Here is a 13,258-nt window from a genome sequence, read left to right as displayed (position 1 = left end):
GCGCTATCTACAGGGGGCTCTGTGTGGCGTTATATACAGGGGGCATTATTACTGTGGTGGCACAAAGGCGGCACGGTTACGGATGGGTCACTTTTATTGTGTCAAGCACTAAGGGATCATTATTATCATTTGGGGCACTGTGGATTACGAGTTTGTTTAGATGATGGGGTATAGGTGGGGAGGATGCTGGAAAAGCAAGAAGCCAACATGTCTGTGTTTCAAATTCTGAAGGGACGAGTCGTGGCTGGAATAAGTTGTCACAGTGGTCTGGGCCGGATGGAGAAAAAAGGGAAAGTGAATGACTCTAATCAGAGAAAACATCACCTGTGAGTCACTAGATATAAATGTGTTGTAATCACTTATATAGTCTGCAGGGCTCCTGTGTATAACTGGCATCTACCGCTATATGGGGATAATATTATGTGGTCTGCAGAGGTCCTGTGCATAACTGCCATCTACCACTATATGGTCCCTATATGGATGTGATATTATATTGTCTGCAGAGCTCCTGGGTATAACTGGCATCTACCACTAGATGGTCACTATATGCTGGTAATATTGGTCTTTGTATAGTGGTTTTTATTCAGTAACGGTATGGGGGTATTATTCAGTCACTATATGGTTATGGTGTGGCGGTATTATTCAGTAACAGTACGGGGATATTATTCAGTGACTATGTGATGGCAGGAAGGAGGTGAAGGGAAAGTGAGCCCTAATCTACCCACCGCCCTGTCCCTGCCTACTTGCAACGACCCGCCCTAGGCGACGAGGTACAACTGGGCGGCGGTCCCTACGCTGTCTAAGTGCACAGGAAAACAAACAGGGAACACGCAAGGGAAGGGGCAGTAGCCACGGAACGCCACGAGGAAACGGAGCGGCGAACGAACAGTCAGGACCAGGACGAAGTGAGTAACCCGAGCGGGCACGGAGACAGAAGCAAGCCAGGGGCAAAGCAAAGCAAGACAAGGGGAACTGCAGCAAGGCAGAAGCACGGCAGAAGCAGGCTGGAGCAAGCAGCAGTGGGGCCAGGAATCCAAAAGAATAACAAGCAATGAGGAAGAGAAAACTGCAGGTATAAATGGACAGGGGGCGGAGCTAACTCTGACTGACCAGGCCGCGATAGGCTCTCCCACTCCTGAGCCTGCCACCCTGATTGGTGGGAGCCGGTGTCAGTCTAAGAGGTCTGGCCTCAGGTGTCGACTGATTAACCCTGGGAGTCTCCACAGACGTAGTGCCTGGCAGATCCATTACAGTACTCCCCCTTTTATGAGGGGCCACCGGACCCTTACTAAGAGGACCCGGTTTAGTGGGGAAGAGAAGGTGGAACCTCCTGACCAATACCCCAGCGTGAACATCTCGAGCAGGTACCCAAGTCCTCTCCTCCGGCCCGTATCCTCTCCAATGGACCAGGTACTGGAGGGAGCCCTGGATCATCCTACTGTCCACAATCTTGGCCACCTCGAATTCCACCCCCTCAGGGGTGAGAACGGGAACAGGAGGTTTCCTAGAGGGGGACCAGGACGGGGAGCAGCGTTTAAGGAGGGAGGCATGAAAGACGTCGTGTATGCGGAAGGATGGGGGCAGCTCCAGACGGAAGGATACAGGGTTGAGGACTTCAATGACCTTATAAGGCCCAATAAATCGGGGAGCAAACTTCCTGGACGAGACCTTAAGGCGCAAGTTCCTGGACGACAACCAGACCAAATCCCCGACGACAAACCGGGGGTTAGCAGAACGTCTACTATCTGCCTGAATCTTTTGTGCGCTCTGGGACGCCTCTAGGTTCTTCTGAACCTGGGCCCAGACAGTGCACAGTTCCCGATGAACATCCTCTACCTCAGGATTATTGGAACAACCAGGGGAGACGGAGGAGAACCTTGGGTTAAACCCGAAATTACAGAAAAACGGGGAGACCCCTGACGAGTTACTGACCCGGTTATTCAGGGAAAATTCAGCAAGGGGAAGGAATGAGACCCAATCGAATTGACAGTCAGAGATGAAACACCTTAAATATTGTTCCAGGGATTGGTTGGTCCTTTCCGTTTGGCCGTTAGTTTCGGGATGGAAGGCGGAGGAGAAGGACAGATCAATCTCCAACTTTTTACAAAAGGCTCTCCAAAATAAGGAAACAAATTGTACCCCTCTGTCCGAAACGATATTGACTGGGGCCCCATGGAGACGCAGGATGTGTTTCACAAACAAAGAAGCTAACGTCTTGGCGTTAGGTAGCTTCTTAAGGGGCACAAAGTGGCACATCTTGCTGAAGCGGTCGACTACCACCCACACCACCGACTTGCCCTGAGATGGAGGCAAATCGGTGATAAAATCCATGGAGATATGGGTCCAAGGTCTCTGGGGAATGGGCAAGGGACGTAGTAGGCCCGCAGGTCGGGACCTAGGGGTTTTGGACCTAGCGCAAACCTCACAAGCGGCGACGTAAGCCCTAACATCTTTAGGCAACCCAGGCCACCAATAGTTTCTGGTAATGAGGTGTTTGGTGCCCAAGATGCCAGGATGACCAGATAGAGCGGAGTCATGGTTTTCCCTGAGTACCCTCAGCCGGTATTGCAGGGGAACAAACAGTTTGTCCCCAGGGGCGTTCCCGGGAGCTGCACCCTGATCAGCCGCGATATCAGAAGCTAAATCAGAATCCGTGGCAGAGACGATTATACCAGGGGGTAAAATACAAGCGGGATCCTTCTCGGAAGGAGGATTGGCCATGAAACTACGTGACAGAGCATCAGCCTTAATATTCTTGGACCCAGCCCTATAGGTAACCAAGAAATTAAATCTGGTAAAGAATAGTGCCCACCGAGCTTGTCTAGGATTAAGCCTCCGGGCCGATTCTAGGAAAACCAGATTCTTGTGATCCGTAAGGACCGTTACCTGGTGTCTGGCCCCCTCCAGGAAGTGCCGCCACTCCTCAAAAGCCCATTTAATGGCTAGAAGTTCGCGGTTGCCAATATCATAGTTACTCTCCGTGGGCGAAAACTTCCTAGAGAAGTAAGCACAGGGGCGGAGATGGGTGAGGGAGCTGGTACCCTGGGACAAGACGGCCCCCACTCCCACCTCGGAAGCGTCAACCTCCACAATAAATGGCTCCTCTTGGTTGGGCTGAATCAGCACGGGGGCCGAGATAAAGCACTTCTTGAGAGTCTCAAAGGCCTGGACGGCCTCAGGGGGCCAATGGAGGACATCAGCACCCTTGAGGGTAAGGTCCGTAAGAGGCTTAGCGACGACCGAGAAGTTGGCAATAAATCTCCTGTAATAGTTGGCGAACCCTAAAAAACACTGTAACGCCTTAAGGGAGGCAGGTTGGACCCATTCCGCCACAGCTTGAACCTTGGCAGGGTCCATGCGGAATTCATGAGGAGTGAGGATTTGCCCTAAAAATGGTATCTCCTGTACCCCAAAGACACATTTTTCAGTCTTAGCAAACAGATTATTCTCCCGAAGGACCTGGAGCACCTTCCTGACATGCTCCACGTGAGAGGACCAGTCCTTGGAAAACACCAGTATGTCATCAAGGTACACAACAAGAAAATTACCCAGGTACTCTCTCAGGATTTCATTAATAAAATTCTGGAAGACAGCAGGGGCGTTACACAACCCAAAGGGCATGACCAGGTATTCGAAATGACCCTCGGGTGTGTTGAACGCAGTTTTCCACTCATCCCCCTCTTTGATGCGGATAAGGTTATATGCCCCCCGTAGATCGAACTTAGAAAACCATTGGGCTCCCTGAACCTGATTAAAAAGATCCGGAATCAAAGGAAGTGGGTACTGGTTCCTTACAGTGACCTTATTCAGGTTACGATAATCAATGCACGGCCTAAGACCACCATCCTTCTTCCCCACGAAGAAGAAGCCAGCACCTACAGGAGAAGTCGAGGGGCGAATGAAACCCTTGGCCAGGCATTCCTGGATATACACCCTCATGGCTTCACGTTCAGGACATGAAAGATTAAATATCCTACCCTTAGGAAGCTTGGCACCAGGCACCAAATCGATAGCGCAATCGTAATCTCTATGGGGGGGCAACACCTCGGAGGCCTCCTTAGAAAACACATCGGCGAAGTCCTGAACAAACTCAGGAAGCGTGTTTACCTCCTCCCGGGGAGAAATAGAGTTAACAGAGAGACATGACGTAAGACATTCATTACCCCATTTGGTGAGATCCCCAGTATTCCAATCAAACGTGGGATTATGCAACTGCAACCAGGGAAGACCTAATACCAGATCAGACGATAATCCCTGCATCACCAGTACAGAGCACTGCTCCAAATGCATGGAGCCAACAAGGAGTTCAAAAACAGGAGTATGCTGAGTAAAATAACCATTAGCAAGGGGAGTCGAGTCGATACCTACTACAGGGATAGGATAAGGTAAATCAATACAAGGCATCTTTAGAGACATAGCAAATTCCACAGACATGATATTAGCAGATGAACCAGAATCCACGAAAGCACTGCCCGTGGCAGACCGGCCAGCAAACGAGACCTGAAAGGGAAGCAAAATTTTATTGCGTTTCACATTAACGGGAAATACCTGTGCGCCCAAGTGACCTCCCCGATGATCACTTAGGCGCGGAAGGTTTTCCGGCTTCTTATTCTTGCGCCTGGGACAGGTGTTCAGTAGATGCTTGTCGTCCCCACAGTAGAAGCAGAGACCGTTCATTCTGCGAAACTCCCTACGTTGTCGAGGGGACATGGAGGCCCCGAGTTGCATGGGTACCTCCGAGTCCTCCGTGGAGGGGCGAGGAGGCGGGACCTCGGGGGGGATCGCAGAAAAGTCAGAGGGGAGCACACTGAAGCGTTCTAGCTGACGTTCCCTGAGACGTCGGTCAAGTCGTACTGCTAGGGCCATAACCTGGTCAAGGGAGTCAGACGAGGGGTAGCTAACCAGCAGATCCTTCAGGGCGTCAGATAATCCTAACCTAAACTGGCACCTTAGGGCCGGATCGTTCCACTGAGAAGCTACGCACCACTTCCTAAAATCAGAACAGTATTCCTCAACCGGTCTCCTACCCTGACGTAAGGTCACCAGCTGACTCTCGGCTAAAGCAGTCCTGTCAGTCTCGTCGTAAATGAGTCCGAGGGCAGAGAAAAAACGATCAACAGAGGAAAGTTCAGGGGCGTCAGGAGCCAAGGAGAAGGCCCACTCTTGGGGCCCTTCCTGGAGTCGGGATATGATGATACCCACCCGCTGGTTCTCGGAACCTGAGGAGTGGGGCTTAAGGCGGAAATATAGTCTGCAACTCTCCCGGAAGGAGAGAAACGTCTTACGGTCCCCTGAAAACCGGTCAGGTAACTTGAGGTCGGGTTCTAGAGGTGAGGTGGTGCGCCCAACCCCTTGGGCCAGGGCCTGGACCTGTAGGGAGAGGCCCTGCATCTGCTGGGTCAGGGTCTCAAGGGGGTCCATGATAGCGACCGCGTAGGAGAAATGGTAGACTAGGTAAGGGCTTGTTATTCTGTGATGGCAGGAAGGAGGTGAAGGGAAAGTGAGCCCTAATCTACCCACCGCCCTGTCCCTGCCTACTTGCAACGACCCGCCCTAGGCGACGAGGTACAACTGGGCGGCGGTCCCTACGCTGTCTAAGTGCACAGGAAAACAAACAGGGAACACGCAAGGGAAGGGGCAGTAGCCACGGAACGCCACGAGGAAACGGAGCGGCGAACGAACAGTCAGGACCAGGACGAAGTGAGTAACCCGAGCGGGCACGGAGACAGAAGCAAGCCAGGGGCAAAGCAAAGCAAGACAAGGGGAACTGCAGCAAGGCAGAAGCACGGCAGAAGCAGGCTGGAGCAAGCAGCAGTGGGGCCAGGAATCCAAAAGAATAACAAGCAATGAGGAAGAGAAAACTGCAGGTATAAATGGACAGGGGGCGGAGCTAACTCTGACTGACCAGGCCGCGATAGGCTCTCCCACTCCTGAGCCTGCCACCCTGATTGGTGGGAGCCGGTGTCAGTCTAAGAGGTCTGGCCTCAGGTGTCGACTGATTAACCCTGGGAGTCTCCACAGACGTAGTGCCTGGCAGATCCATTACAGACTATGTGGTTATGGTGTGGCAGTATTATTAAGTAACAGTATGGGGGTATTATTCAGTCTTTATTTGGTTATGGTGTGGAGGTTTTATTCAGTAACAATATGGGGGGCATTATTCAGTTACTATGTGGTTATGGTGTGGTGGTATTATTCAGTAACAGTATGGGGGTATTATTCAGTCACTATGTTGTTATGATGTGGAGGTATTATTCAGTAACAGTATGGGGGTGTTATTCAGTCTCTATGTGGTTATGGTGCAGAGGTATTATTCAGTAACAGTATGGGGGTACTATTCAGTCACTATGTGGTTATGCTGTGGCGGTATTATTCAGTAACAGTATGGGGGTATTTAGACACTATATGGTTATGGTGTGGAGTTATTATTCAGTAACAGTATGGGGGTATTATTTCAGCTGGTATAGTGGTATGATTTAATAACTGTATATGTATATAGATAATTTTTTTGTGTGAGGGGTGACATATGCTTTGGAGCTTACAACACGCTAGAAATCAGTGATGCAGTTCTCTGCACACCGCCTTCTCAATTGACTTACGGAACGGAGACAAACGGAAACCATTTGCAACGGATACAGTACCATTGAACTCAATGATAATGCAAACGGAAAGCTATGGTTTCCGTTCATGGGTTCCCCTGACGGAAAGGTCTGACAGAAGCGATCAACGGAACCCCGACACAGATGTGAACAGGCCCTAATTCAGCATTTGGGGCCCCACTTTTAACTTTTCCCAGTGCCACACTATGTCTAAAACCGGCCCTGACTACAGACCAGGTTCGGCCTGCAGCCTATAATTCGCAGTGACGCGATCCCAGCGCATGCCGGCATGATAACGTCACTGGATCACGCCGGCCTACGCAAGGATCCCGTCGGTGTTGATTCTATCTGCTCGTCTCGGGAACGGGGCCTAGGTGAGTACGAAGTTTTTTTGTTTTATTTGTTTGGGGGTCGCTATATGGTGATATCTTCAGGGGGACTCTATAGCACTATCTAGCAAGGGGAGGTGGGTGGTGCTATCTACAAGTAGAGTGTGACACTGTTTACAGGGGGGCTGTATAACACTGTCTACATGGGGCTATATGGCACAATCTACAGGGGGCTGTATAGCACAATCTAAAGGGGGCACTATATACAGGGGGCACTATCTATAAGGGGGGCTGTTTTTGGCAACGAGGGGAGGTGGGGCCCAGTCAAAAGTTTACTATGGGGCCTAGTCTATCCTTGTTACGCCCCTGCTACCACGCTATTCAATACCACAGAAACGCATATATGCGATAGTATTTTATTTTTTATGATGTCAGTCAATGGCAGATGTAGTCATCCGTTCGGAATACATTTGGGTACACCTACGATTTATTTGGAGGGCCAAAATAAACATCAACTCTTTCTTCCAAATAATGTGAATGTAACCTTAGAACTAATATACCAAATGTGATCCCAAGCCTAAATTAGTTAGCATATTGGCCTGGGATGAATAATGAGAACGTGAAAACTGTTGCCAGTACCTTCAAAATACATTTCATTCCACCCTGTCAGATAATTTAAGCATCATCCACCTGGTTTCTTCCCACTTTGTGAACCACATTGTATTATTTGTTACAATATACAGTTCTATGCTTTATGGCTGTATGTAGTGCTTTTTCATTAGGGTGGGTTTTGACACCGAATTTGCCACAGATTTTACCCTTTACGTTGCAAACTAGCTTCAAGTGAATAGGATAACGCTACAATACCAGGCGCAGCCGCCGTGCCGGGAGTTGAACCCCCACTGATCTAATATTGGGGGCCTATCCTAAGAATAGGCCATCAATTTTAAAATGCTGGATAATCCCTTCAACTACAAGTTGTCCGAAGTGTAGTCCAGTAGAGGGATCTTTGGTCTCTATGGTTGGCTTTTCTTTAACCTGTTTCCGCACCACGACGTAATAGCACGTCATGGTGCTGGGGGTGATGTTTTAGTGCGCTCACCTGCTGAGCCCGCTCCATATGCAGCGGTGTCAGCTCTGTATAACAGCTGACAACCAGGACTAACGGACAGAAACAGCGATAGCGCTGTTCCTGGCTGTTTAACATCTTAAGTGCTGCGATCAATCACGATCGCAGCATCTAAGATGTTAGAAAGTGGGGGCGCCCCACTCCGACAGCTCATCGGTTGTCATCGCAGCCCAGGGGCAAATGAAGGACTGCCTTTCTACATCTCCTGTTAAGCCCTGCCTCAGGTGTCTGTAAAAATGACAGTATACTGAAATGCATTAGTATTGCAGTGTATTGTACCAGCGATCTAACGATGTGTAAAAAATGTTTAATAAGTTTATTACGTTTTTAGTAGTGTAAAAAATTTTATATTAAATGTTAAAAAAAAAAACATTTCACATTTTTCCTCTAAAGTAATGTAAAATAAATAAACAAAATTAGTATTGCTGCAAAAGTCCAAACTATAAAAATATACCATTAGTTAACTCGCAGGGTGAACACAGTCAAAAATTAAAAATTAAAACGCCAGAATCGCAGTTTTTTGGTCGCTTCATATCCCACAAAAAATAAATAAAAAGTGATCAAAAAGTCTTATGTAACCCAAAATGATAGCAATAGAAACTACAGCCCCTCAAAAAAATAAGCCTTTATACTGCTCAATCGACGGAAATATAGCGACAAAACGCAAATTTTATTTTGAACAATTAGTTTCTCCCTTTAAAAGTAGTAAAACATAAAAATATATATATATATAAATTTGGTATCACCGTAATCGTATTGACCGGTAGAATAACATTAACATGCCATTTTTACCATACAGTGAAAGCCGTAAAAATTAAACCCCTCTAAAGATTGAAGAATCGCTGTTATTTTCTATTCCACCACACAAATAATTTTTTCCAGTTTCCTAATAGATTATATGGTACAATAAATGGTGCCGTGACAAACTACAACTCGTCCTGCAAAACACAAGCCCTCATACGGCATTATCGACGGACACATTTAAAAGTTATGGCTTTTGGAAGGTGGGGGAGGAAAAAATGAAAACGAAAATCCAAAAAATGTCTGTGACGGGAAAGGGTGTAAACAGAAGAGGTATGTTAATATGAGCTAGGGTTCTCCTATGTACAGCGTGGACAGCTCTTTTTATTAAAATATGAGCTCCTGAGATCAAACTGATGGAGTGGGGTCCCACTGCTGGTAACTCAAGTGATCAGCTCTTATTGTGGTCAAGAACCATGATGTAATCTGCAGACTAGATGAAGCCTACACCGCACCCATTGACCCTGGCATCCCTGGTCTATTTAATGGAGTGGGCCCTGATTGAGGGTCTCCTTCTATCACCTCAATATGGTCTAAAAGAGTGTAGACCAATTTGTTGTCTATAGCAGACAACCCTACTAATGGTATGATTCGTTGCCTCTGATATATTCCACCTGTAATGTCAGTGTATATACCCTCATTGCTTACTCAATATTCACAATCACCCCTGCTGAAAGGTTTTGGTAATGATATTAAGACCTGACGACTACGCCAGAATCCAAGTTCGCCCCAATGGCTCAGACACACAGCAGAGTAATATGCATTGGCCCATTAAGTGGAACACCAAATCCCTGCTGTTCTGTGTGTCGCTATATAATGAATTCTTATGGCATAGTATTAAGAAAGTTTTCTCTGTAAAACAGATTCCATTGGAGAATGGTACAATTTGTTTTTTGACATATCCATGTCTTTGTATATAAAGGGAAGTATGAAACTTATAGAATTTTATGGATGCCATATTACAGATCCTTACAACATGAAGATTGCACAGAGCCCTAATACCGCCTAAACCTGAAGGTCACAACAATACACTGCATCCTTCTTTGTTGCCAGTGCTTCCAGATAACAAGCCAAATATTTTAGGTCACGAATAGTAGTAAATACAGAACACATACAATAAATATGGAACCTTTTAGTGAACTACTATTGATAAGTGTTCTTAGACAAGCCAGATTCCTACATATCAAAACATAAAGCATAATGTTCCTGTCTTTACCACTATAATAACTGTACTATCGGCACCATATTAAAATGTAACAGCAGAAAATACTAGAACTTACTGAAATGCAAATGTGCTTCCGAAAAGTTTTTTAGCAGCTCTGAAATTTGCTTCTTTGGCTGGTGGACTGCTGAGAAGTAGGAACTGGTGAGGGGTGTGCATAAATTTCAGTTGCTGCAAAATATAAAATACATATCTAAATATTAGCATAGTCCTGTAGTGAAAAATACAAGTTCAATTACATGGCATAACTAAGACTAGGGAATAGAGTTACAAGGGCAATCTGGGTTCTAGCAAATAGTGTAATAGACAACACTTATAAAGTCACTGATGTGTCTTGTATTCTAAACCTGCATTATTTCTTTACTACAAGTTGAAACCATTGCACACAGGCAGCCATGAGCACTGTAGAACCTCATCTTCGCAGGTACTTATGTATACTCATACACAGCCTGTGTGATTCACCCACTCCCCCCTGCAGACTGCCATGTGTGTTCACCTCCCTTTCTACACTCTGATACAGATTGTGTGATCTGACCCCCCTAAATGTTTGGATGATATCCCTCCTATCCACACTCTAAACTACAATGTACAACCTCCTCTCCCTCCCTTCTACTATCTCTAACACTGAGAGAACAGACACAACCAGGAGCAGCATACTGCTGGATCTATGTCAGAAACAGCAGGACAACCAGCTAGGTGAAGGAGTTACACATAAAACGGTAGATCATTTTTAATGAACACTATTTAGAAAGTTGCTTATTATTGCATTTATGAAGCAAATGAACACACCCAAAATTACTTTAGTGCCAAAGTGTTGATAATCTGTAATTGATCTACAGTGTGAAATTGGTACTGTCATGCAATACAATATAAAAGACGAAAAAAGAACAAAACAATATGTGAAGGATGGTTTATTTGCTTATATTCTCTGTATTAAATTACATTATGAATTACCAAGCAGGATGCCAAATTAATAAGATATGTATTCTCCATGTATTCTTTACATGATGTGAAAGTGATTCAAATAATGTTTAAATGATTTAATTTTGTGCAGCGGCCATCTTGTCTGGAGTTCCCATCTTGGTTATTTTGTAGTGAATAAGAAAGTCATTGTTCCTTTAAGACAAGTATATTTATGTTGATTTTGTATGTTATTAAAGTTAGTTATCTTTGACCTTTGTTCCCATACGAGGCTTGGAGAGAAGGGACAGGGAGTGAGATGGCAGGGCGGCAAATATGCATGTGGGAATGCCTCCCCCATCTTACAGGAATATTCTTGCCAAGAGAGATAAGGCACCTGCAAACCTGATGTGTGAAGAATTATAATGATGTATCTGGAATGTATCGTATGTCTGTAATTGGCTGAATAAGAGTTATTGTCACATTGCCTCTGATTGGTTAACCTCAATCCTACACCCCTTCTGAATGATGTTATTATAATTGAGTTTGGCAATAAACCCCCGGAGGAGTGTTTTGAGCATATCAGCAGCGTCTGTGTGTTATTTCTCCTCTCTCGATATATATTGGTATGAAATCTCTTGATTAGGAGTGCTGGCGTGAGTGTCTGTTGGAACACTCGTCTAAATTTCAGTCTAATATATTTTGAGCCATTGACTTTCACAACAAATACAATAAGTATAATTTAAAACAAAAAACACAACATATAATAAACTCATATGATTTAAATTGGCTATATAGGCAAACAAACTTACCCTGTTAACTGGCAGTTTCACTATATGAGACCTATTACTTGAAATAACCCTGCAAAAAATAAGCAAAGAATAAACAGATGTTCTCTTTTATTTAGTTCCTAAATCTCAGTATGTGTTAGAGATTTGCATGGTAATCGTGCAGAGAATGGCACTTTCTGGAAATATCCTTTTACAGCCACTTCTCTTATTGCTTTTACTGTCTATATGTTAATGTGTGAGGTAACAAAGTGGAAAGGAAAGGTCTCAGTTACAGTAACAAAACACTAACTCTAAGGATAAAAATTGTGATGAGAGTAATAAGCCACTGCAGAAAGCCACTGTATGATTTAATATATTGGCTATACTATCTACAACTGAATTTCTATAACATTATATTATACCATGCAATCACAATCATCTGAAACATTGGAAAGAACTTTTAAATTGTATTGCACTGATGAGAACTAATAAGGTGTTTACAAGCTGGATATAAAGTGCCACCTATCTGTCTCTATCTGTACTATGAGTCAGTCGATCTAGATGCATAGTTGGCCTACAGCATTGACAACATTTTTCACAGGGCCCCTACCTACCATGTGCCACTTATAATACTGGTGCCTTCATGTGGCAGAGGGGCATTTTGGCATCCTCAGGCCCCAAAGCCCAGGTGCAACTGCTATCTTTGCACCCCCTGGAGATATGCTTCTGGCCACAGGTTGGGAGCTACTGGTCTCCAAATACATATGGAGAGATTGTTGACTTCTATATACACTGTTCATTAACCCCTTAATGACCAGCCTATTTTAAACCTTAATGACCAAGCAATTTTTTTAAGTTTTTCCATCGTCGCATTCCAAGAGCTATAACGTTTTTATTTTTGCGTCGACATAGCTGTATAAGGTCTTGTTTTTTGCGGGACAAGTTGTGTTTTTTAATAGCACCATTTTGGGGGACATATTATTTATTGATTAACTTTTATTAACTTTTTTTTGGGCGGGAATAGAGAAAAACCTGAAATTTTTCCACTCTTTTTCGCGTCTTAAATCAACGCCGTTTACCGTGTGATATAAATAACACAATAACTTTATTCAGCGGGTTGTTACGATTGCAACGATACCAAATTTGTATAGTTTTTGTATGTTTTACCACTTTTACACAAATTTGTTTTTGTGTCTCCGTATTTGAAGAGCCGTAACGTTTTTATTTTTTCGCCGATGCGGTTGTATGAGGGCTTTTTTTTTGCGGGAAGACTTGTAGTTTTTATTGGTACCATTTTGGAGTAGATGAGACTTTTTGATCACTTTTTATCACATTTTTTTTAAGTCAGGATTCACAGAAAACAGCAATTTTTCCATAGTTTTTTATTACATTTTTTACAGCGTTCACCGTGCGGGTTAAATAATGTAATAGATTTATAGTCGCGGCGATACCAAATATGTGTAACTTTTTTATTTTATTTTGTTTTTTTAATAGTAAAGCATTTTGTA

General features: G+C 44.8%; 1 protein-coding gene across 2 annotated transcripts in view; it reads right to left on the bottom strand.

The window, feature by feature from the left end:
• PARP8 (poly(ADP-ribose) polymerase family member 8) overlaps window positions 1-13,258 on the bottom strand; it is a 319,726-nt gene that overhangs the window by 23,629 nt on the left and 282,839 nt on the right. For both annotated transcript variants that reach the window (XM_075839740.1, XM_075839730.1), the window contains 2 exons: window positions 11,793-11,841; window positions 10,139-10,251 (listed from right to left, as the gene is read on the bottom strand). In XM_075839740.1, the coding sequence (XP_075695855.1) occupies window positions 10,139-10,251; window positions 11,793-11,841 (162 nt within the window). The remainder of the gene's footprint in view (window positions 1-10,138; window positions 10,252-11,792; window positions 11,842-13,258) is intronic.

This window comes from Rhinoderma darwinii, chromosome 1, assembly GCF_050947455.1.
Source record: "Rhinoderma darwinii isolate aRhiDar2 chromosome 1, aRhiDar2.hap1, whole genome shotgun sequence".
NCBI classification, from domain to species: Eukaryota; Metazoa; Chordata; class Amphibia; order Anura; family Rhinodermatidae; genus Rhinoderma; species Rhinoderma darwinii.
This window is presented reverse-complemented; position numbering and strand designations above follow the sequence as displayed.